Source organism: Camponotus vicinus, unplaced genomic scaffold (genome assembly GCF_025532165.1).
Source record: "Camponotus vicinus isolate PSW18456_S1 unplaced genomic scaffold, iyCamVici1.0 SCAF_5, whole genome shotgun sequence".
Taxonomy (NCBI): Eukaryota; Metazoa; Arthropoda; class Insecta; order Hymenoptera; family Formicidae; genus Camponotus; species Camponotus vicinus.
In genome coordinates this window covers 7,111,947-7,138,498 of record NW_028141977.1, presented here as the reverse complement: position 1 = coordinate 7,138,498, position 26,552 = coordinate 7,111,947, and the positions used below count along the sequence as shown (strand labels likewise).

Here is a 26,552-nt window from a genome sequence, read left to right as displayed (position 1 = left end):
AAATGTATAAGTGTATATATGTATATACGTACATATGTATATATAAATTGTAACAGGTGGTTTTTCGTGTACCGCGGAAACGCAATTATATGGATAGCCGTCGGATCCAGGTGGCGGAATCAATAATTCAGTGACGCGGAAATGTGTGTGCAATAAGTATTTATTGTTTCCTGTGTGAATGTGTGTGTGTACAAATGTGTTGTATATGCGCGTGTATAAATGTATATGTACAGATGCGTTGTGTGTGTGTGAATGTGTATGCGCGTGTATAAATGTATATGTACAGATGTGTCGAGTGTGTGTGCGTATAAATGTATCAATTATTTCCGAGCGCGATGCACTCGCCCGTTTCCCGGTATCGGCGCGTTATCGCGTTCTTGCGATTCGTCGGGCGTGTTTTTGTCGCGGTTTTTATGCACGGTTCGTAGCGCTCAGCTGTTCGGCTTTAACTCGGTCGGCTTTAAATCTTATTCGATATTCGGATCGTCTTTTAATAATTCCCAGATGGATTGCGGGTTTTTGGAAGGCGTCGCGACGCTAGCGAGCGTCGGAGGTGGCTCGTGTTCCACCTCGTGAATGCGCAATGCCTGATAAGGATCTTGATTCGGAGGCGATTTCACAGGCGCCGACATCGATCGGCGGAGGCAGCGTTCTCACTACCTTCTGGCCTTGTTATTCTCGCAAGGATTTCTCTGAGCTGCTTTGCTTGCCTTCTGACTAGCTTGGCGCTTGAGAGGATCGCAAGGATCTGCCGGTTGTGCCGTCGAGAGCCCGTTTTATACTCGGCTAATTACCCGCGCCGGCGTATTCGGTAATTACCCCCACCGAGCGGCGGTAAAAATCGGAACGGTTCGGATCCGCCCGGGGGAGTTCGGGGTGCCGAACGCGGGTTCTCAGCCGCCGGTAACGGCTCCCGACGGCAGTGTCTCAATAATTGAGACTCCCTGCCCGGTTGTTCTCTAATCGTTAAAAAATGGGCGCACTGCGCCTCTGCCATTGCCCGACCGATGTTTGTCGGGCGGCAGCTTCCGGCCGGTGTTCGCCGGGAAACGATGCATTCGGGGGTGCATCGTTACATCACCCCCCCGCTAAATAACGCCTGAATTCGAGGCGTGGCCGGTTCTTCGGGCCTAACGAATACGCCGGTGATAGCGTAGTTTGCCGTCGCGGCTAAAACGCAGGATCCACTGCCCGTCTGCGGTGCGTGGGCGGTATCGACGCGACACGTGGACCGCGAAGTGCGGGACCTCAAACACCAGGCCCGGTTCGACCTGGACGCGAATCGGCGGTGCGGGAATCGGGCCCATCGGCATCAGCAGCTCTGGTACCGGCTCTCTGGATGCTGCTGTCGGCTGGTTTTCCCGAGCCGGTGGTGGCAGTTGGCGCTCATAGGGCCTCGGTTGACGGCGTCTCGGCGGCGGCGGAGGCGGTGTCGCCAGGATAGCGGCCTTCCTGGCATTTTCCCGGTCGGACCGCTGGATCACGATCCCGACCCGTGGCAGTCGGGGCTTCTCCACGGGCTGCCCCGGTGGTTCCGCTGGTGCGGTTTCCGTTTCGGCCTCCTCGGCCAAGTAGGCGTCGATTGCGGCTACGATGTCGTCCGGTTCGCTCGACATTTCGTTGCTTTGTGAGCATGATCTCGGTTGTTTAGCGCTTATTCGGCATCGTCATCGCTGTCGGTGGGGATGAGGTCGTCTTCTCCCGGATTGTTTTTGTTTTGAGTCGTTGCTTTGAGGTCTTGAATATGTACATGTCGAACCCATTTTCCCCGTTTGCTCCTCAGGTCGACAATTACGGGGGCACGTATTTCTTCACCTCGAATGGTCCACCGTATTTTGGCGCTAGTTTAGCATTGAAAGCGTCGGCTTTCTTTGACAGGGGGTGCTCTTTTTTTAACACCCACTCCCCTAGCTGCGGTTTCCAGGCCCGACGCCGCAGGTCATAATATTTCCGTTGTCTTTGAAACGCCTGGGCCAGGTTGATGTGCACGAGCTCGTACGCCTCTTGTAGTTTCTGGTGCATCGCGTCTGGTGTTTCTTGCGTCGTATTTTGCTCCTCGGTTTCGGCCGGCGAGGCGAGCTCTCTCCCGTGATTTAAATATGCAGGCGTGTACCCGGTTGCGTCATGCACGGCCGTATTGTACGCGAATTGTAATTCTGGCAGATGTTCGTCCCAGGTGCGGTGGTCCTTGTCCACGTACTGGTTGATCATTGTTTTGATCGTTCGATTTGTACGTTCTACCGGGTTGCAATGCGGTGCGTACGCCGTGGTTACATGTTTGATTCCGCTCTCCGCCAAGCGTTCCTCCAATTGTTTTGAGCGGAGTTGCGTGCCATTATCCGTGAGAATCGATCCTGGACGGCCGTGTTTCAGGATGACGTGGTTGGTGATCGCCTGTGTTACGGCATCGGCGGTGGCACGACGAAGAGGCACGAACTCGGCCCACTTCGAAAATCTGTCCTGCATGGACAATAGCCACGTATGCCCTCTGCGAGACCGTGGTAATGGTCCTACCAGATCGACTGTCACTTGTTCCCATAGTCGCGTGATGTTGGTCGCGTGCATTTTCCCAGCTGGTCGGTGTTGGTTCGCCTTGTGTTTCTGGAAATTTTGGCAAGCCTTGACATAATTTGCCGCCTCGCGGAACATTCCCGGCCAGTAGTAATGTTCGGCCATTCTGGCTATGGTCTTGGCGATTCCCAAGTGCCCGGCGGTCGGGGCATCATGAGCCTTCTCGAGCACCCTTTTCCGGAGCGGTTGTGGAACGCAGACCTTCCACTGCTGCGCCTCCGGTGTCTCCTTGAAATCGAGGCTGTGCAGCACATGTTTGTAGAGCCTCCCTTGCTCGATTCTGTATTCCGGTCTTGCGGCGGGATCGTCTTTTACCTCCTGGAGGATATTCTGATACCAGCGACAGCGTGTAGTGTGGGCGGCACAGCTCTCGGGCTGGCGCGATAATGCGTCCGCGACGCGATTCAGAGTCCCGCGGCGGTACTGTATCTCCATGTTGTATTGCTGCAGTTCCAATGCCCATCGCCCGAGGCGTCCCGTGGGCGAGTCGATTTTGCGCAGCCACTTCAGGGCCTGGTAGTCTGTTACGACCGTGAAGTCGTATCCTTCCAGGTAGTTGCGCATCCGGCGGATGCCCCATACGACGGCGAGACACTCAAGTTCCGTTGCGCTATAATTTCTCTCGGCCGCGTTGAGTGTGCGACTCGCGTAGGCAATAACTCGATCGCCTTCTTCGTAGCACTGCGTCAATACGGCCCCGAGTCCGGTACTGCTGGCATCCGTTTGCAAAAAAAAACGTCGCGTGAAATCCGGGCAAGCGAGAACGGGCGCGGAAATTAATCGCTCCTTGAGAGCGCGGAACGCGTTTGCCTCCTCGTCCCCCCATTTCCATCGGGCGTTTTTACGCGTTAGTTGTGTCAGCGGAGCGGCTATGGTGGAGAAGTTTTCGATAAACCGTCGGTACCATGACGCCATCCCGAGAAATTGGCGGATTGTTTTATCGTTGTTGGCTCTGGCCAACCGGCCACGGCACTGACTTTCTCCGGGTCCGTCCTGATCCCGTCTCGTCCCACTACGTGCCCCAGATATTTTAATTGTCCGACGCAGAATTTACACTTCTCCGGGTTCAGTCGAAGACGCGCTTCCCGGAGTCGACGAAAGGTTTCGGCGAGCAGCTCGAGATGTTCCGAGAACGTGCGGCTAACGCCGATTATGTCGTCCAAGTACACGAAGACGTGCGGTTCGAGGTCAGGTCCGAGGACGGTATCTAATAGCCGTTGAAAAGTGGCGGGCGCCGAGTGCAGCCCGAACGGCATGACCCGGAAGTGGAAAAGCCCTTTTCCGGGCACCGTAAAGGCGGTAATTGGTCGGCTCTCCGGCGTGAGTGGTACCTGCCAATACCCGTTCTTAAGGTCGAGAGTCGACAGATAGCGGGCCCCCCTTAACTTATCTAAGGTGGCGGTCACCTGGGGTAGCGGGTACGCGTCGCGGTGGGTCACCTCGTTCACGCGGCGGAAGTCGATACAAAAACGGGATTTGCCGTCTTTCTTCCGGACCACCACTATCGGTGAACTCCATGGACTATCGGAGGGTTCAACGCCTTGCTCCAGCATTTCTTCCACTTCGCGGTCGATTATGGCCTGCATGGCCGGATTCCGCGGCCGGTACCGCTGCTTGATGGGTGTCGCGTCTTTCAAGCGGATTCTATGTTGGATTCTCCCGGTGGGTCCGCCGATTTCTCCGAACTTCCCCCTCTAAAAATTTCTGGAGCGCTCGGTGCTCCTCCGGTGTCTGGCTGGCCAGCCCCTTGGCGGCCCAGCATTGACCTCCCTCCCCGATAATGGACAGGGGCGGTGTCGGAACCCTCAGCCTTAATCTGGCCTGAGCGTCGATCCCGAGGAGGAGATCATTCTCCATCTTGGGCAGAATCGTGAAGGTGTGCGTGACCTTCTTGCCTCGTACACAAAGGGGAATGGCCACGGTCCCGGGGGCGTCCGCCGGCGTCCCGTCCACCAGCAGGATTTGTCCCCCTTCCCCTGTTTGTTCGATTACTCCTTCCCGTCGGAGTGCGTCCGTGGTGTGGCGGTTTATGAGGGAGACTTCCGACCCGGAGTCGATCAGGGCGTCGAACCGCCGTCCCTCGATGGTCACGTATATGTGCGGTCGGGGAAGAAACCTTACGCGGAATCTTGGGCGGGGGTCGCGATCGTAAGATCCCCCGCCCCTGATGCGTTTCCCGAACGCGGATGACATTCGGAGGTCAACACGCCGTCCTTGCCGCACTGGGAGCAGAACTTTAAAGCCGGGCGCCGGCACTGGGCCCGCGTGTGCTCCCGCTGCTTGCAGCGCCAGCAGCATTCGCGCTTGTTATACGCGGCGGCGACGGTCGGGGTCGGTTTTTCGCGCTTCTTCATCTCCCGTTTCTCCCGCTCTATGTCTTCGAATTCTTTGCCCGGGCCTGTAACTCGGCCATACTCCGGATATCGTCCACGCGAACATACGTCTTGTAATCGGGATGCATATTCTCGTATATTAAGTCGAGCTGCTCTTCGCGCGAAAACCCTCCGGCCCGACGCATCAGTGTCATCATCACCGTGGAGTAGCGTGTAAATTCCTCGCCGCTCGTCTGATGGCGACCCATGATTTCTCGGCGCAAAGAGGCTGCGTATCGCCGTGGAAAAAATTGCAGATGAAATGCTCGCTCAAAGTCGTTCCACGTCCGCCAATCCTCGCGGTGGTTCCGGTACCACAACAGCGTATCGCCCTTTAACACCTCGGGCAACCCCTTTAACATCTGGGGTCCCGAGATCCCATATCCGTCCCTGAGTTCGCGGAGTCGCTCTAGGAACGCGGCAGGGTCCGACCATCGAAATGGCAACCCCACTTCCGGATCTGATTGATTATCTTCGCGTCCGTGGCCGGAGCTTCCACGGCGTGCTCATGTTGGTTGGGAGTGGTCACCGTAATGCAGGCACGGAGCCGACCCCGTGCCTGCCTCCCTCATCGGTGGTTCGAACTCGTCCGGATTATCATCGACAAACGTACTCATTCGGCGACGGAGCTCGTCCAGCAGTCCGGAGTCATCGAGGTCGTATGACCGTAGCATGGCCGCCAGCTGGGCCTTCGGTAGGGCGTAAATCCACCCCTTCATTCTCACGCGCCTCCCTACGCACACACACACCTGCACGGTTTTCTATTTAAACGGTCCCTGTTCGGGCGCCAATGTAACGGGCGGTTTTTCGTGTACCGCGGAAACGCAATTATATGGATAGCCGTCGGATCCAGGTGGCGGAATCAATAATTCGGTGACGCGGAAATGTGTGTGCAATAAGTATTTATTGTTTCCTGTATGAATGTGTACAAATGTGTTGTGTATGCGCATGTATATGCGCGTGTATAAATGTATATGTACAGATGCGTTGTGTGTGTGTGAATGTGTATGCGCGTGTATAAATGTATATGTACAGATGTGTCGAGTGTGTGTGCGTATAAATGTATCAATTATTTCCGGGCGCGATGCACTCGCCCGTTTCCCGGTATCGGCGCGTTATCGCGTTCTTGCGATTCGTCGGGCGTGTTTTTGTCGCGGTTTTTATGCACGGTTCGTAGCGCTCAGCTGTTCGGCTTTAACTCGGTCGGCTTTAAATCTTATTCGATATTCGGATCGTCTTTTAATAATTCCCAGATGGATTGCGGGTTTTTGGAAGGTGTCGCGACGCTAGCGAGCGTCGGAGGTGGCTCGTGTTCCACCTCGTGAATGCGCAATGCCTGATAAGGATCTTGGTTCGAAGGCGATTTCACAGGCGCCGATATCGATCGGCGGAGACAGCGTTCTCACTACCTTTTGGCCTTGTTATTCTCGCAAGGATTTCTCTGAGCTGCTTTGCTTGCCTTCTGACTAGCTTGGCGCTTGAGAGGATCGCAAGGATCTGTCGGTTGTGCCGTCGAGAGCCCGTTTTATATTCGGCTAATTACCCGCGCCGGCGTATTCGGTAATTACCCCCACCGAGCGGCGGTAAAAATCGGAACGGTTCGGATCCGCCCGGGGGAGTTTGGGGTGCCGAACGCGGGTTCTCAGCCGCCGGTAACGGCTCCCGACGGCAGTGTCTCAATAATTGAGAGTCCCTGCCCGGTTGTTCTCTAATCGTTAAAAAATGGGCGCACTGCGCCTCTGCCATTGTCCGACCGATGTTCATCGGGCGGCAGCTTCCGGCCGGTGTTCGCCGGGAAACGATGCATTCGGGGGTGCATTGTTACAAAATAAATAATTACCTAAAAGGAAATAAATGAAGGAATAGCAGCGAATGAATAATTATAACTTAGATAATATGGAAAATAAAGACTAGGGAAACATATATGTAATAGGTCATAAAGGCAATTAATATAACAAGCAAGTGATCATGCATCAAGGTATAGCTCCCATGATGGTCGAATGGAAAGAAAGGAAATAGAAATAATTGAAATGAAATAAAAAGAAGTGAAACGAAAGCATTGAAATGTGCTGAAATATATTTGAATATATAGTTGGAAAACATTGCGATAGCGAAACGCATTGAGGTATATTGATGCTTTGGCGGGGCACCCGTGGCGGAGTGAATATATATATATATATGGCATGAAAACCTTTTGCAAACGGAGATGAATGAACAAGTTAAACCTGATTAGATTTGATGATAAGCACTATTAAATATAGTGAAACTAAATATATATATAAATAGATTGAGAAAGTTAATGGTTAGATATTACATTGTTCTTAGAAGCACAGGAGATTTAAGAGAATAAAAAGAACAATTGCGGTGGGTACTTTGCCATCCCGGACATGGACTATCAACTGTTGTGCGGACGATAGTGTTCGCTACAGCATTTGGATTTTAACACCGAAATATAAGATAGGAAAGAGTGCAATACGGGGAAAACCCGAGTAACTTGATTTGCCTGTTTCTCTCTCTACTGATTGCTGGGGATGGGTGGGGCGGAGCGGGATGATCGGCGCTCGGCGGTATGGCCGAGTACTTTCTTTGCCCTGCTCCGCTCGTGTCGCCCATCCTTGAATTCTTGTATTTTGCGCTTTGAGCGCAAACATAATGTTTAATATATACCCTGTCAGGTACAGGGTGATGCAATGGTTAAACATAGTAACATTATAGTAACATTATAGTAACATTATATACTCCTGTCTATTAATTCCTGTCCTAAATTAAATTAATTTGGTTGACTCTAATGTCAATAAGAAATAAATATACGTGTTGTTCTAACCGGTAACGAAGGATATACATTAAAGAATGTTGAAGTGAAAATAGTATAATACAATGGACGATATCGCTGAAGTGGTCTGTTTTCTCTAATTATATATCGGGATGATGAATTAGATATACAATAATGAATGTTAAAAATTATAAATAAATAATATTGTTAAGTAATTATAGTAAGAATGGATATTGGAATCTAAAACGCGATTGATTAAGAAATTAGAAGATACAAAAACTAGAAGGAAAATTAGTAATGGCTATTCTTAGATTATCCAACTTATCCAACATAGAGAAAGGTATAATATTGTAAACAATAAGTAATAGTATAACAATCAAAGGCGTGCGATAGTGGACGGAGAACGGGGCACTCTTAAAGAAGATAACAGGAAGATAACATAAATATAATGTAAATACGAAGAAGAAATATGATTAACAAGATGGTAAAGGAAATGGATAATGACAGGAAACAAAATAATAAATAAGGTACGAGTATCTTACACTGGAATTAAATGGAAGTAGAGTGTAAGATGGCATGTATTATAGAGCTTTGAGAGGAAAACTTATAAATTATAAATAAATGTTCTGGAGAACAAGGGAAATATATATATAGAATTAAGAAAATAAAGAAAAGGTTAAGAGTTAACTTGGTGCTAATAGCGCGAAGCGTAAGAGAAAAAGTGTAAATGTTGTAAAATAGGTAGAATAGAATTAGAATAGTGTAAGATAAATAAAATTAAACAAAGATATTAATATTAATAGTTAGAGTGTAGAAATACGGTAAGGCGAGGAAAGTTAAATAAGAAATGAGAAATATTTAATACCAAATAAATAGAAACTAAGCACTATAGTAGAACGTCATTATAAAAATATAACGCGACCAAGAAACTCCGAAGGAGAAACTCGCACTCTGGAAACCTATTCAAGACATGGAGAAACATCGTGGGCTGGGCGGCCCCGCGCCCTCCTCTTTCACCGCCGAGATGGTCTACTCGAGACAAACTTGGCCTAGGAGAAAGCCACTCCGAAAATAAACCACATCAAATTTATGGATATATGGAAGATAAAAAGAAAGAAAACTTACCTCCCCAGGGTGTTCGGATCCACAGGGGACGGCGTGGGGAAGGTCCGCACTCCTTAGTGGGTGCGAGCCCCGCCCGACCTACGTCGAAATCCGGCGAGGGGCGATCCGCGGCGTTGGGAGCGTGCGCTGCGGTGGAGTCTGCTATCGCTGCCCAGGATGATGACAGAATGAAGACTGGAGGACACTCCGATACAGAAATCTATCCAGTGGGAATCCACGAGGATAATAGTGGGGACGAACCTGAAAAGAATAAGGATAATGTAGATGAAAAATTAAAACAGCTGAGTGATTTAACAATGGAGGAGCTCAACAAACGGACCGATCAGGCTATTGACGAATCAGATCGCAAAAAAACTAAAGAGCTGGTAGCGGAGATTTCGCGCAGAGCAATGTCTCCGGATCCTATTGTGGCGAGTGCGAGAACTACTAACTCGCATCTACGACTCAAGGTTGCGTTTCTGGAACAAGAAATTAAAAAACTTAGAAAGGAGATCAAAAGGAAAGCAAATACAGAAAGTAGAAACAAAAGTGGGGAAACGGACGCAAGCGGTAAAAAAGGGAACCAGGTAAATAAACCAAACCCGGAAGAGGACGCTGCGAGCATGGACTGGATGACAAATGAGCTAGAAGACAACCTAGGGTCTCTTCAAAAATACAACCTAAATCAAATCATTCCGGAAGTAACGAAGCGCGTGGTAGCCGCGGTGGATTTAACTCTTGTGGAACGGCTCTCGTGGAACGGTTCCTCTCGAGCATTCGGTATCTCGTTTACTAAGTAATAAAACAAATGAGGAGGATGGAAACGTGAAAAGTGGGAAAATTTTTGAAAACAGTAGAAGAGGAAAGAAAAAAAGGGCAGAGGAAACGATATCTCCCCCCCCCTCCTCCACTTCATAACGAAGATGCTCAGTTCAGAGGCAACAGAGTACAATCGTCTTCGATAGATATAAATACATTCGAGCCAAGAGGAAGGAGGATTCGACTGCAGAGCGACGAACGCAGTACTAGAAGTGGGAATCGGCGTACAAGGGAACCCAACGCTATAATAGTTATAAAAATAAAAGAAGAATCGGAGTTAAGTTATCAGTCGTTTATGACTGAATTAAGGAAAAACATAGACCCGAAAATCGATCTAGGCATAAGGAAGCTAAGCGTGCATAAGGCAATGAGTAGATGTAGAATCATCAAAATCACGGGCGAGGAGTCCGAACAACAGGCGGACTTGCTCGTTAATAAAATCAAAGAGAATAGCCATAAATACGACGACCAAGTTTCGGTGTACAGACATGGGCTTAGCAGCAGGAATCAAATGTATCTGGAAACTTAGAGGAACGGATGATACCATAACTGAGGAAGAAGTCAAGAACCAAGTAATGAAAAATGTGGGAAGAAGCGTCAATGATATTAGCTTCAATAAAATTATCTATATGATGCGAGGATGGCGACTCCGTTTTAGGTGTACAAAAAATACAGGTAATAAGTTGTTAGACTTATATAAAAATAGGATGGTCGAGGGTTGGGATAAGGTTACTACCTAAAGCAAAAATAAGGTGCTATAAGTGTCTTAAAACCGGCCACACTGTTAACGCTTGTAAAGAGGACACAGACCGCGGGCAACGGTTATAATTGCGGCAATGCCGGGCATAATGCCACCAGATGCGCGATGGAGGCGGGATGTCCGCTCTGTCGAGACCTAGGGTGCGAGAGCTCACACAAGCTTGGTAACTTTAATTGCGTATATTCTTCGTTTCCAACGCGAAGGGAAATGACCGGTGGCAATGGATACGAACGCGATAACGTGTTCAGATACGGTAAGGGCGCGTACGAGGGTCGGAGATCGTACGGAAAGCCTTACAGGGGAGGGATAAGCGAGTCTGACAGTTACTATTACTATGACTGACAAATAAAAAATAACGGACAATGCAATTCCCGGGATTTTTACTTCACCGAGGAAGAAATACCGAGTGATAGATTTAGCGACGGGAAGGAAAACAGTACAGGTCTTCAGGAGGAATATAACAACCAAGAAAAAGCTGCAACGAAGGAGAAAAGTAAGAAAAGGAACGATAACGTAGACGACGAAACAACGTGCGACAAAATAAAGGAGATCGAAAACACCCTAGACATGTTAGGCTCTCTCATAGAGGAATATGGGAGCAATCAGGAGAAGGAGGACAATAATGAAATGGTGAGTGATGCAGGGCCTAGCAAAATGGAAGTGGAGGCAGAAAGGGCTGGAAAGAGGAAAAAAGAATCGCCAGAAGTGGAGGATGGAAATGTCAGCGATGACAGTGATAGAAATATAAGACCGGTTAAGCGGGCCAGTGTCAGATCAAAGATAGACACTAGCCTACCAATATATAAAATCGACTCGAGCAGTGCCAACGAAGGAACGTCGGATGTTGAAATCACGGGAATGGAAACCGGGTCGGAGAAAAAGAAGAAGACAAAAGAGACAAGGAGGCTGAAGAGGAAATCCACGGGATCGTTAGATCTAAATATCAAGGAGATAAAAGACTTCAAAGGACATGGGAATTATGACATGTCCGCGCCTACGATGGGATCGTTAGCCATCGAATGGCTAAATGATATCGAGCAGATCCGCAAGAAGTGCGGTAACATACAGGGAAAACTATCAGGTCAAATTAAGGATAGAATTGTAGGCATTAAGGAAATTGTAAAAAAGCTGATACAAAAGGCCAAGAGCAAAGGCGACCCAGCAATCCTGAGAATGAGAAACCTCGAATTGGCCGCAGAGCTACAGTCAATGGAAAAAGAAAATCAAAATAGAAAAAAGGAAACAGATGCGTTACGAAAAACTATTGAAGACCTTAATAAGGAGGTGCTCATATTGAAAACAGAAAGAGAGAGAGAATACATGTCGAAAAGAAGACAGGATACTCACACAAAGGAAGATGATGAATACGGTTCCTCGAGCCCTGCGAAAACCCTGAAACAAGGCTATCGTCAATCCTCGCAGTATCATGATGAATTCTGCGATGAATCTCCCGATGAATAAGGCAGCCTGAAACAAAAAAACAAAGAAATTAGTAGACAGAAGGACAAGAGACAGAAAGGATGTGAGGAGAACTAAATTAGAAAAAGATGGGAAAACGAGCGACGAATTAGAAGTTTGGTCGGAAGAAATGAGAAATACTAACGGAAAGAGGTGGAGTAAATACGGAGGAGATGGAATGTACTTACCTGGAAATCATACGAACGGGAAGATTGGCAGTGAGAGAAACAATGACAAACCTCTCCAGAGAAGAGAACCCAGGGCTAAATCTAAAATCATAGTAAAAGAAAATATACAACTAATCCCACCGTACGAAGATGGAAAGCATAGGGAATCGACGGAAAAAAGAATAAGAGGAGTGATGGATCGCCTCAGAGTCAAGAAGGATGAAAGGAAGAACGAAGAAGAATGGAAGGCTAAAACGTATAGAAAGAGCAAAAGGGAGATGATAGGTAGCAATGGAAACGAGAGAATGAGCAGTAAGGCGAAAGGAAACAACGATAGAACAAGTAATGTAATTAAAAGACGCACTCCGAAAACGGTCGCAATCGTAATCAAAGGTGAAGAGGGCTTCTCATATGTGGAGACTCTAAAAAAGGCTCGAGCGGAGATATCCCTCAAGGAAATTGGAATCAGTACAACCAAGATACGGAAAGCGGCAAATGGAGATATCGTCATCGAGATTCCAGGAATAGAAAACAAGGAAAGAGCTAATATTCTGGCACAAAAGCTCAAACAAGCATTGCCAAGAGACGCTAAGAAAACGAGGCCCTCCATTAAAAGGGAACTGAGAATAGTCGGTTTCGACGAATCGGTAATTAAAGAGGAGATTGGAGAAATCGTGATTGAGAGGGGAAAATGCGAATACGACGAGATCAATGTCGGTAACATTCGTCCCATGAGAAACGGATTGTTTATGGTGTGGGTTCAATGTCCGCTCGCTGCTGCAGTCAAAGTGGCAAATACCGGCAAAATTAGACTGGGCTGGTCGATGGCCCGGGTAGAACTTCTAGAGGCCAGACCACAGCAATGTTTCAAATGCTGGGAATTTGGACATATAAGGAGTACCTGTACGTCAAAAATAGATAGAAGCGCGCTGTGCTTTAAATGCGGTAAATCGGGCCACTCTTACAAGGATTGCAAAAACGAGCTGCTCTGCATATTATGCGCCCAAAAAGGATTGGAGGCCAGCCATAGGATTGGCTCTTTCAAATGTAAAATCGACAAGAGACCCAGGGCAAATAAGATGAGACTCAGTCCCCCGCGAGTAGAGAGCATAAAATGCGAGAGAACGGAGGGGAGTCCCGTAAGAATGATCAAATACGATGGAAATCCAGGTGGTGCAAATCAATCTTAACAAGTGCCAAGTAGCACAGGATCTGCTCACACAATGGATCAATGAGGAGCAGATCGCTATTTGTATTATACAGGAGCGAGGCATGGCGCGAGGCGAGATCAGGATGGTTTGCCAGCAAGAACGGTAACGCCGCCATTTGGTGGAACAGAAACGTGCTGAGAGGCCCCTGTATTCAAATCTATCAGGGGGAGCACACGGTGGCTGTTAAATTCAGAAATGTCATCGTTATTTCATGCTACTGTTCGCCCAATACGAGTATTAGATCGTATGAAGATATGCTGGATGAGATAAATGGTTATTCAAAACGACCGTAGGGCCGTCATCGGCGGTGACTTCAATGCAACATCCGAAACGTGGGGTTCTAAATCTAATAACAGAAGAGGAGAAATCGCGGAAGACTGGGCCGCAACACATGATCTAAGGCTAATTAATTCAGGAAACATTCCCACATGCGTTCGGCCTCAGGGCGTCTCCATTGTCGATCTAACATGGGTTACACCATTACTGTTAAAAGAAATTGCAAATTGGAGGGTGTTGGAAGACGAAATTAGTTATTCTGACCACAGGTACATCAGGTTTACGATTAACTGCGCTCGCAGAAATGATAACCTGGGTAAGGTCTGCAGGGCATGGAACAGAAAACAGTTTGACGAGGATCGATTTGAAGCGGCGCTGGAATGGCTGTGTACGGATGAAAATCCTCCTGAAAATGCGGAAGATGCAAGTCAACGGATTGATAGCATAATGAAGCAGGCATGCGATCTCGCGATGCCAAGAACTAAAAACAGAATTGGTGCCAAGAAATTAGTGTACTGGTGGAATGACAATATCCAGGAGACCCGGAAACAATATATCATCTGGTACAGAAAATGGAAAAGAGAAATTCGTAAAAGAAACGAGAACGGAGCCGAACGTGCATCGGATAATTATCACCGTAACAAGAAGGAATTAAGAAGAGCCATCAGTCAGAGCAAGAAGAGCGCATGGCGGGAATTATTAACGACTATCGACGAAGACTCGTGAGGAATGCCGTACAAGATAGTAATGAATAAACTCAAGGGCGGTTCGTCACCACTAACGGAAACATTAAAGAGCGATGTACTGAACAACGCCCTCAATAACCTCTTCCCCAAGGCCGTTGTGTGTAGAAATCCACCGCGACCGACCGTTTTGATTGAGTGGGAAGACGAATGGGACGTTACGTTCGTAGAAATCTATAGAATAATTAAAAAAGGCAAATTAAAGAATAACACGGCCCCAGACCCCGACGGAATAAGGTCCTCATACTGGAAAAAGGTTAACGATATAATGATGCACGCGATGGCAAAGTTGCTCACGTTGTGCATAAAAGAGCATAAATTTCCGGACCGGTGGAAACTGGCGCATCTCGTTCTGCTACCTAAGGGAAAGCTGTGTATGGAGCAGCCAAAAGTTAGGCCAATTTGTCTCCTCGACGAAGCGGGTAAAATTTTGGAGAAGGTACTCGTTAAAAGGATAACGGACTGGATGGACGATCACCCGGAATCTGCATTGACGTCCAACCAGTTTCGTTTTTGCAGGGGTAAATCCACAATTGACGCGTTAATAGAACTAATAAATTTCATCGAATTCGCACATAGAAATGAAGGCATAGCTGTTGCTATTAGCCTAGACATAGCAAACGCGTTTAATTCGCTGCAGTGGAAGGATATAAAAAGTGCTCTGAGAGGAAAGAATATCCCAGAGTATATATGTCAAATAATCGACAGTTATCTATCAAACAGGTACATTGAATTCCCCACTGGTCAGGGTGTAGAGCGTCGCATTATGGAGACGGGGGTCCCACAAGGATCCGTGCTGGGCCCCCTACTCTGGAATGTTACGTACGACCAAGTCCTTCGAGGAATTACAGAAGACGGATGCCGATTAATAGGATACGCCGACGACACGCTCATTCTCGTCGCCGCTGAAAACATGGAGATAGCTGTAAGAAGGGCCGAGATACAAACTGCATTGACCATTAGAAAGATCAGAGAATTAAATCTGAGAGTAGCAACTGAAAAGAGAAATTGTTACATTCGAAAATAAAAAAGAACCCGGAATTAAATACGATATCCTAATAGAAGATATAAGCTCATACAAACAAAGAGCGTAATGAAGTACCTTGGCGTAATGATAGACGAGAAACTAAGTTCCTATCACACATAAAATATATACAGGAAAAGGTTAGTAAAGTAACCAGTGCAATCTGCAAAATTATGCCCAATCTGCGGGGTCCGGATGAATCAAAAAGGAGGTTGTATGCAAACGTTGTGGCATCGATAGTGTTATACGGATCGCCCGTCTGGTCGGAAAAAATCAATCAATCCAAAGACGCTCAAAAAATACTCAGAGAAATGCAAAAACGTATAGCTTTGAGGGTGGTGTCCGCGTACCGGACGGTAGCCTACGACGCTGCCATCATTTTGGCCAGGATGCCGCCCTATCACTTAGTAGCGGAAATGAGAGGCGTCATGTATCAGCGAGCCGTTAAATCTAAATCAGACGGTACATGGAACAAGGAAATGGAAAAACAGATACTTCACGAAGAATCTGCAAGAATAAGATTTAAATGGAGAGATCATTCTCGGAAAGAACGCAGGCAGCGGGGAGATCTACCAGAGAAGCGATAGCATCGTTCTGGGACAAGTGGCTCGACAGAGACCACGGTAATATAAATTTCAGACTAACACAGGCCCTCACCGGTCATGGCGTATTTTACTACTTTCTGCATAAGATCAATAAGTCAGAGACCAACATATGCCAGCATTGCGACGGACATAGCGTGGTATTCCATACGATTCAAATATGCCAGGAATGGACCCAGGAAAGAGGGGAGTTAATGCGACGACTCAAAATGAGAAACACTGCGGAGCTGACGATCGAGTCATTAGTCGGCAAAATGTTGAGTTCTAAAGAAGAATGGCAGGCGGTAAATAATTTTGTAAACACGGTAATTAGTAAGAAGGAGCAGGCGGAGAGAGCGCGGCAAGCATGCTTGAGACATGCGTAGAATATAAATAACGATAGTTGAGAGAAAGCGGGAAAATCGTAAGACACGTAAAATAATCTATTAACTTAAAAGACAAACAAAAGACAAACATAAAACTAAATGACTGTACAATTAAACAACGGATAATAACTGCGGAAACGGATAGATCAACGGCAACATTGCTGCTATTGTAGTGGGGGGGGGGGATTTAACGAGGCGGGTTAACTAATTAATCAATCGGAGGGAGAAAGAGTAAACTGTATAGTGTAAAACTATTTAAGTAACGTAGAATAAATATTGTCCACCTGTCGGGTAACGTAAACAGATATCAAAAAACTTAGGTAGCGATAAATAACGGAGACTACATCAACGGTGGTAATAATAGCAAAATAAGGGGGAGAGGGATCGGAGGGAAATATTTCTTGTTCTTGTTCTTGTTCTTTCCCTCTTTTCCATATTCCTATACTCCCCTCTTGACTTCCCCTCCCCCCTCTTTTACTGCAGTTTGATATGACATGTAAATAAATTAACTAATATTAAGTAAATGGGTTATTGAATAGATAAACATAGAGAGAGAAACAATAGCGTACTTAGAATATGATCAAACGATGGAGAAAAGTAACGAAGTAGCGACAAAAATGATATGCGGCGTAGAGATTTATGTGCATGCGCCAGGAGGTCCGAACCTCGAGAATTAATGTACTTAACGAATCGCACTTAACGCGTATAACGATAATGATAGGAGTAATAACTCTAGATAATATCGGCAGTCGATCGAGATGATACTAATGTAAAATTGGAAACGGCTTCGTTTACGCAACCGTAAGGGCTTGAGGTCCGGAATGATAACCGTTAAGTGCTACAGATGCTGAAATAAAACAATTATGATGTCGATAAATAACGACGGTGTGATCTGGATTTGAATTGAATAATAACAGATAGATAAAAGGTGGGGCTGAGATGCCGAGCACCCGTGCGTAATAATAATATAAAAATAATATAAAAATAATAGCAATAACAGTAATAATAATAGCAGTGATAAGAACAAACTATTAAAGCAAATGTAACAGGCGACTTAGCGTAAGGATTAGATCTTGATCCTGATTTTGACATCGATAAGGATTAATAAAGAACGAGCGGAAGGCAGTCTTTATATGTGTAAATGTATATATACAGGGTGTCCTAGCCACCCGTACACCCCTTTTCTTTCAAAAACTAAGCATTTTAGAGAAAAATGTTTCAGACAAAAGTTGTTTGGTTTCGAGGGGGCCATAAGATGGTACCATTGGTTTGACCCTGAAGAATCATTTGAAGGTCACGTGAAGGTCACTTCAATTTTTTTAAATGGAATACCCTATATATTTTTGCACATTCTTGTAGCTCATCTCGAGATCTTTCCAAAACACTATAATTAAGTTAGTTTTCATTAAGTACTTTTCGAGTTACGAGGCTTGAAATCATTTCTAAATTTTACGTAAATCATAAAATATCTTGTAAAATATTCATTTTTCGATTATCTTACTTTAATACTTTTATGTACAAAATAATGAGAGGAATCAATTGGTGTAAAGAAAACACAGTTGTTTCGAAGAAAAAATATGTAATTTGTAATTAACAGTTACATATTTTTTCTTAAAAATAACTGTGATTCTTTTGCACCAATTGATTCCTCTTATTATTTTGTACATAAAAGAATTAAGGTAAGATAATCGAAAAATGAATATTTTACAAGATATTTTATGATTTACGTAAAATTAAGAAATTATTTCAAGCCTCATAACTCGGAAAGTACTTAATGAAAACTAACTTAATTATAGCGTTTTGGAAAGCTCTTGAGATGAGCTACAAGAATGTGCAAAAATATATAGGGTATTCCATTTAAAAAAATTGAAGTGACCTTCACGTGACCTTGAAATGACTCTTCAAGGTCAAACCAATGGTACCACCTTATGTCCCCCTTGAAACCATACAACTTTTGTCTGAAACATTTTTCTCTAAAATGCTTAGTTTTTGAAAGAAAAGGGGTGTACGAGTGGTCTAGGACACTATATTTCTACATCTTTATATTTTCGTACGTATAACTTATAATGACGAGTACATGCATAGTATAGTATATGAACAATAAATAATAGCATATACTTGCGTCATAGCACGGTCAAATGTGGTAAAGAATGAAGCGAAAAAAGTCGATCGCTTGCTCGGATGCTCGGTCCCCCGGCGTCCCGGCACTTTGGCATTTTGGCATTCTGGCATCTTAGTATTTTAGTATTTTAGTATTTTAGCATCTTAGTATTCTTGTGACAGTCCGACCAACTGATCAGATAGCACTATTTAATTATAATTAATTATAACTAATACGGAAAGTGTTATATCGAATTAAACGAAGGATTGTATGCGTTACATAGATAGATAGATATAGATACTTTATTTCCCCTAGGGGTTTAAAGGGCGTTTTTCAGGAACGTGCCCAAACCCTTACACCATGGCGCTTTTTCGGGGAGCGTACCCGATCCCTTAAAACCATATACTTTAATCCTCCCCGGCCTGGCCCTTGTGCGATCATTACAAACTACATTCCCTCGCCCTCCCTACGCACCCTCCCCCTCCTTGTTCTCCCTCCCCCTTCCCCCTTTTTCTCCCTCCTGCCTCCTGTCCCTTCTTCTTCCACACCATGCTTCCTTTCTTTCCTTTTCTCTATCCATCCATCAGTCTCTCTTCTCTCCTTCTCCTAGGGATGGGCGATCTTGAATCGATATTTTGAAGAATCGATTCTTTTATATCCGATTCTCGATTTTTTAGATCGATCTTACACATCTTCGATTAATCCAGTGAATCGATTCTTAAGATTAGAGATCGATCCTAAAAAATAAAAGTATAAAATTCATATTACGCCTTGATTTTTCGTATATGTGTGCATAGCATTTATACAAATTTATTTGAAAGGAAATTTAGTCTTTACTTTAAAGCCGGGTCTACAATAGGTAATTTAAGCTCTAAGCCTTAAGAAATTGACCAATCACAGTCAAATATGAAGAGAATACTTGAAAGAATACTCGAATGTGATTAGTCAATTTCTTAAGACTTAAGGCTTAAGTTATCTATTGTAGACCTGGCCTTAATCCACAATTTTTCTTTATATGATGTAAGGAATTGTAAAAAATTAACCAATCGCAGTTGAATGTGAGAAGAATAATTTTGTTTATATACAAAAATGTGCTATTATTAGAAATAATATTGTATTGTTATCTCAAAAATATTTAATATTTTGTAAAATTAAATAAAGAGATCGATTTCTGATAGATCGATTCTTTAACAGTCGATTTTTTGGCGAATCGATTTTTAAGTCTCCGATCTAGATCGATCCAAAAAATCGATTCTTTTGGAAAAATCGCCCATCCCTACCTTCTCCTGTTTATGCTTCCTCCGTCCTGCCTCTTTTCTTTCCTCACATCCGTTCCTCCCCTTCTTCATCTTTTCCTTTCCTTTATCTCTCCTGCCTCGGGACTAACTGTAAAATCAAATAAATCAAAAGGACAGCAATTCTTATAAATCATAGCAGTTATCGACTCCCCCCCTATCCTCCCCTTCCTTCCATTCCCTTCCGCCCTCTCTCCTCCTTTCCCCACCTTTTCTTTTTCCCTCTCTCCCTATTCTCTCCCTTTTGACCCTACTCTTACCCCCTTCCTCCTCTTCCTTTTCTCCTCTCCACTTTCTACCTTCTTCCCCTCTTTCCCTCTCACCCCTTCCTTCTATCCATCACTCTCCTCCTCTGTCTCCTCATATCACTCCTCTCCCAACAAATCCCACCCCCAAGCCTTTCCGTCAATCCAAATCTTTCTGTTCGTCGTCACTACTATCCTTCTCCTTGCCCTCTCCGTCCTAGCCCTTTCAACCAATTTCCATCTTACCCTCCTTTCCTCCATTGACAAATCTTCGTCTATCCCCACCCTCCAATTCCTCCTTATTTCCCATACTCTTTCCAACAAATCCTTCTTGTCCCTCACGCTCCCCATACTTGTTATCAAAACCATTCCCGCGCTCCCTCTCCTTTCCCGAACCCCCCCTAATCTCTACCTTTCTCCCCAGTTCCTCCTTCACTATCCCCTCTATCACCCTCTTCCTTTCCTCCGCGCTGCCCCTCTCTACACCTCTCCACACTACGTTCCTCCTTCTTTCCCTCCTTTTCTCCGCCTCCTCCTCTCTCTCCCTTTCCTTTCTCTCTAACTCCTTCCTCTCTCTTTCCCTCCTCACTCTTTCCCTCTTTTCTTCAAACTTCCTCCAGGCGTCCTCCCCGGCTGTCCTCTTGCCCTCCCCACCTAAAACCACTTCTTTCTCCTCTCCTCCTCCTACCTCCGCCTTCCTCTTCTTCCTTCTCTCCTCCTGTTCCTCTTCCACCATCTTCCACCATTCTTCTTCTCTCTCTCTGTCCTCTGAACTCTCTTCTCCTCCACTCTCCCTTTCCTTCTCTGCCCCCTCTCCTCCTCCCTCTCTCCTACCTCTTTCATCCTCTTCCCCTCTTCCCGTTTCTTTCCTTTCCCCCTTCTCTCCTGTGCCTTCCCCTTTTCTTCCTTCTCTTCTGTTCCTCTTCCGTCCATCCCCCCCTCCTTCCGTTTGTTCGTCTTCTCATCGTCTTCCACTCTCATTCCATCCCCTTTCTTCTCTCCTGTCTCCTTTCTCCCCTCTGATGTCTTCCCTTTCCCTATCCTTGGCTCCTCCACCTTCACATCCTTCTCTCTCCTTTCTTCTTCCACTCCGCTTCCTTCCCCTCTCTTCTCTCTTATCTTCCTTCTCCCCTCTGTTGTCTTCCCTTTCCCTGTCCTTGACTCCTCCGCCTTCCTACCTTCCTCTCTTCCTCTTCTCTCTTCCTTCTCTCTCCTTTCTCCTTCCTCTCCTCTCTCTTCTCCCACACCTTCTCTCTCCTTTCTAACCTCCTCTCCCACGTGCTCACGACCGGCTTCCCCTCTCCTCTCCATCCCCCTCACCATCCTCCTTAACACCGGCACCATTTCCACCATCACTTTCCTCAACTCTCTCACCTCCTCCACCAACTCTCCACCTTCTGTCTTCCTATCCATTTCTCACTATGCCCCTGTCAATTCTCACTGACTATTCCGTCCACTATAACTCCCCTCATCGATCTACGCATCGATCTTACTACCCCTGCTTCATTCTTCTCACTCCTAGAGCCATCTATCTGCCGCTCGCATTCTTCCTCCAGCCTCTGGCGCCATCTCCACTCTCCGTCTCCGCCACTCCTCTCACTCCTTCTTTCTGCCTCCAACGCCATCTTCACTCTCCCTCCCCATCTCTCTTCCCGCCTCTCCCACCATCCTTCATATCCAACTCAGCACTTTTCGTCTACTTTTCTTTTTCAGAAAACTCCCTGACCTTTTCCTCTCCATCTCTGCCTCCACCTCCTTCCAATTCTCCAGTGTAACTCCACCTCCTCCTCAACTTTCAGCTCCCATCTCCTCTTCCACCCATCCTCTTTTCCTTTTTCTTTTGGCCCACACCTCCACACCTGTCACCCCAACGATCGCCATTTTTTCTCCCTGTATGCGTTACATGAGAATGTACATAATTGGGCGCAACGAGGCGGTTGTGAGAAAGTGAATTTATTCGATGTATCTATGCACATAAGCTTGATCGATTGTAGTAAATCAGAACCGTAAGGGACGAACCCGCGTGATCTTAGGCATAAGAGTTGCAATGGAATGGTGAATAATTAAATAAGATAGATAAAACCGTGATTTTATGTCATTTATATTGGAAAAGAGATTGATCGGTCTCGAGTAGGTTCTTTATCTTGTAATGCAAATGCGGATAAGAGTTAGAGAGTAGGAAATAATGAATATAGCTGAATAATGCCTGTGAATACTTTATCATAAAGAAATGAGATGATAGAATTAATCCATAATTAAGAAACTGCAATTAGCGGGCGCTATATTAATAAAAGTGAGACCAAGCTGTTTCGTGTTTGCGTCTGTACTGCGAAGGGCAAAGAAAATGTTGTTTAAGAATTAATATCGATCCGCGTCTTGTAGCTGGCGATGCGACCGCAAGCAAATAAAAAGTTTTTTCTCAATTTGTAGCTAATAGTCGATAATTGATAAGTTAAGGAGTGACGGGTCGTGTAACTTCTTGTATACGAGAACATACTAACAGCTAGAGCATAGATAATAATAATGTATATAATCGAGAAACGTTGTGAATGTCTGAGATAATTGTAACAATTCATAATTGAGGAATTGCAATTAGTGGCGCGTTGTATTGATATTAAAGCGAGTCCATGCGATTTTGTGTTGTACTCGTATTGCGAGAGATAGAGGAAAGGGCTTGGAATTGAATCGACCCGCAACGCGTAGCTGGTAGTGTGATTGCGCGTAATTAAATTTCCTCGATCTACAATTAGTAGTCGATAATCGATTGCGAAATGACGGGCCTTGTAATTAATTAGCAAACACCATATACAATTTTATATATGAGCACATATTGTTATGCTAGTTGTTACATTTGCGGCCAAATGGCGGTGGAATAAGACAGCATCTTGAAAGATAATAACTGCATGTACGAATCGTGCATAGAACCGATGTGCCATTGTTGTAATTATTGTAATTATTGTGATGATATATTGTTTGATAATGAGTTAATAAGCGTTAAGCGCTACAGCTGAGACTGAATGTTTGGCAAGTTAATAATAATAACAACGTTAACAATAATACATCGGCGTTACCGGTGGGGAAACTGTATGGCCCTGTAATTGTAATCATAGTCGCAACTGTAGTCGTAGATGTGATGATAATTGCAGCGGTAATTACAACTGTAATCATACTTATAACATGTGTGTATTTATACCTTTTTTTTTGTTTTCTTTGGTAACCCTGGGGAAATGCTTTATGCATACCCCCGCACCGTCGGGGGATGGGCGGGGGTTATGCGGGACTTCCGGCCATAAACGCCGGTTTACCCGCTAAAACCCCAGGGATGGCCTTCCGCGCGTCTGGAGGAGCAGGCGGGGACCCGGGACTGGATGATGCAATTCATCGGCATCCCCGACTGGTCTCCCCTCCGCGCTTAAGACCCGGCGGCCTTTTTGGTGCTGACCGCCGGGTCTCCATCCCGGGGGAAGGCGTAGCCCTCCCCCCTCCTTCCTAACTGTGGGGGGATGGGGCCATACCATCCTCCCACCTTCCTCGTGGACCCGCCTGGTCGCCTCGGGCCCCCGCCCTCGGCGACCGGGTCCAGAGGGAATCGCACAGCGGGGCGTCCGCGGACGCCCCCCGTGCATTCCAGGGGGGGTACTAGATCCCCCCCTTAAACTGCTAACTCCGCCCTTTGTTCGGGCTCGAGGGAGCCGTAGCTCTCTCTCCTCTTCCAACGCCGCTCCTCTGACGTTGTGAGGAGAGAGAAGGGACTGATCCTCTTCTCACCTCCTCGCCATCCCGCTTGGGTGCAGATCGGCGCTCGCGTGGAGTAGGCTACGGGGGAGGCGGCGTTACGCTGCCTCCCCCCGCGTCTCATCTCCCCTGTGTTGGGAAGGACATAGCCCCCCTCAACGCGAGTCTCTGGCTCTTCCTGACTGCTGAGGCCGGAGGGGATGGAGGAGGGTGTTCGTACAACCCCCTCGTCCCCCTCGGACTTCCCCTCCTCTTCGTCGCTGCTGTCCGCGACCGCTGCCGCCGCCCCCCGCCGATGTTGGTGGCGCTGCCAATTCCCGACGGCGGATACGCTCCGCCGTCTCCTTTTGCAGCACCACCTCCTCGCAGAAAGCGACGACAGCCCTCCACACCTCCTCGCTGCCGACCATCTTGGTTACCAAGACCGGCAGCGAGAGGTCCTCCCCGGCCACCACCCTGAGTGCACGGCGCTGCTCGCACCACGCCTCGCAGTGTTCGAGGGTGTGCTGCGCCGTGTCACACAGGATGGGGCAGTGATGGCACGCCGTGGTGGGTTCCCGGTTGATTTGACGCAGGTACTTGCCGAAACAACCATGCCCCGTCAGCACCTGCGTCAACCGGAATGTAACCTCCCCCTGAGCCCTGTCGATCCACTCGGAAAGACAGGGCCGGACGGCCCCGACGGTTCACTGACCCGCTGTACGCGGGTCGGAGAGGAGAGTCTTCCACCTCTCCAACATTGACCGCCGGGCATGGATCCGGATGATCTTCTTGGCCTTGGGCGGCAACCTTCCACCTAGGGATGGGCGATTTTTCCAAAAGAATCGATTTTTTGGATCGATCTAGATCGGAGACTTAAAAATCGATTCGCCAAAAAATCGACTGTTAAAGAATCGATCTATCAGAAATCGATCTCTTTATTTAATTTTACAAAATATTAAATATTTTTGAGATAACAATACAATATTATTTCTAATAATAGCACATTTTTGTATATAAACAAAATTATTCTTCTCACATTCAACTGCGATTGGTTAATTTTTTACAATTCCTTACATCATATAAAGAAAAATTGTGGATTAAGGCCAGGTCTACAATAGATAACTTAAGCCTTAAGTCTTAAGAAATTGACTAATCACATTCGAGTATTCTTTCAAGTATTCTCTTCATATTTGACTGTGATTGGTCAATTTCTTAAGGCTTAGAGCTTAAATTACCTATTGTAGACCCGGCTTTAAAGTAAAGACTAAATTTCCTTTCAAATAAATTTGTATAAATGCTATGCACACATATACGAAAAATCAAGGCGTAATATGAATTTTATACTTTTATTTTTTAGGATCGATCTCTAATCTTAAGAATCGATTCACTGGATTAATCGAAGATGTGTAAGATCGATCTAAAAAATCGAGAATCGGATATAAAAGAATCGATTCTTCACAATATCGATTCAAGATCGCCTATCCCTACTTCCACCTATGGCCCCTAGAGCCTCCCGCTCGCACCTATATACTTCGGCGTACATCGAAGTGAGAAGCTCCAGGGGGCCATCCTGCCAGGACGCAGCGTGCCGATACCATCCTGTACGCCCTCACCACTCTGGCGGCCATGCATCTTTGCATACGGCGAAGGCGATCCTTCGCCTGCCGTCTGGCCGCCCATATGGGTGCGCCGTACAGGGCCACTGAATTGATAGTAGCCATGTACATTCGGCGCACCCGACCATCCGGACCCCCAAGGGAGGAGTCGGGTAAGTGCCGCCGCGACCCTCTCCACCCTGGGGGCAAGGGCATCGAAGTGATGCCCAAACGTCCATGTACCGTCCAGCAGGAGACTGAGATACTTTAATCGGTCTCCCACAAGGATGGAGGTTTCACCGACACTGATATGGGTCGGCGGCGGTGCTCCGGAGACTTTGTTATGGAAGAACATCGCCTCCGTTTTTGGCACCGCCACTTGGAGACCCATATCAGTGATCTCCCTCACCACGCGTGCCACCGCAATTTCGGCCCTGGCCGCTGCGTCCCCCCAGCTATCCCCCACGGCCACAACGAGCGTGTCATCCGCATAGCAGATGGCGCTGCAGCCGCGGGGGAGCGGCAGGCAGAGTACTTTGTATGCGAAGTCCCAGAGTAGAGGTCCCAGAACGGACACCTGCGGGACCCCGCAGCGGATACCCCTGGTATGTCGGCCATCCCGGCCGACATACTCCAGACTCCTGTTCCGGAAATACTCCCTTATGACCCCCACGAGGTAGCAGGGGACCCCGCGCTCGCGCAAGGCGTCTCCCACTCGGTCCCAGGGCAGAGTGTTAAACGCATTTTTGATATCCAGCGATATCGCCATGCACACCCTGCCCTCCGACGTCGCGGCCTCCGCGAGGGATCTCACGCGCTTGATGGCGTCGATCGTGGACCTCCCCTCGCGGAAGCCGTACTGCTCCTCGTGGAGGTCTCCTTCCCGCGGGACAGGTGCTGGATGAGGCGGGTTGCGAGAATCCTCTCGAAAATCTTATCCACCTTATCCAGCAGGCATATCGGCCTGTATGCCGATGGGATACCTACTTCTCTGCCCGCCTTGGGAAGAAGGACCAGTTTGGCCTACTTCCACTGCTGGGGGAACTGCCCACGTCTAAGGCACTTGTTGAAGATGTGCCCCAGACGTGCGCCCAGAAAGTCTAGGGCACGGACCCATATCTTTCCCGGTATGCCGTCCGGACCTGGGGCCTTACGAGACCCGATCCTCCGGACGGCCCGGGAAAGTTCAACCCCGGAGACCAGTTGCTCCTTGGTCAGTTCGTGGGGTCCGTCTACATCTGGACCCCACTCTAGCGTGGACCCCTCCACCAAACGTGGGAAGAGGGTATGCACGATGTCGCCGAGGAGCTGCGGCTCCAGGGTCTCCGTCACCGGGGGCGTCCAGGATCTGTGC

General features: G+C 46.9%; 2 protein-coding genes across 2 annotated transcripts; one reads left to right on the top strand and one right to left on the bottom strand.

The window, feature by feature from the left end:
* Positions 1-13,505: 13,505 nt before the first annotated feature.
* LOC145972371 (uncharacterized) lies at positions 13,506-14,237 on the top strand. The gene has a single exon (XM_083100929.1). The coding sequence runs from the start codon at positions 13,506-13,508 to the stop codon at positions 14,235-14,237; it is 732 nt and encodes a 243-aa protein (XP_082957055.1).
* A 7,437-nt stretch (positions 14,238-21,674) lies between these two features.
* Positions 21,675-25,967, bottom strand: LOC145972370 (uncharacterized). Its single transcript, XM_083100928.1, has 4 exons — positions 25,199-25,967; positions 24,316-24,475; positions 23,864-24,263; positions 21,675-21,776 (listed from the first exon to the last, which is right to left on the bottom strand). The coding sequence occupies exons 1-4, from the start codon at positions 25,965-25,967 to the stop codon at positions 21,675-21,677; spliced, it is 1,431 nt and encodes a 476-aa protein (XP_082957054.1).
* Between the last annotated feature and the right edge of the window lie 585 nt (positions 25,968-26,552).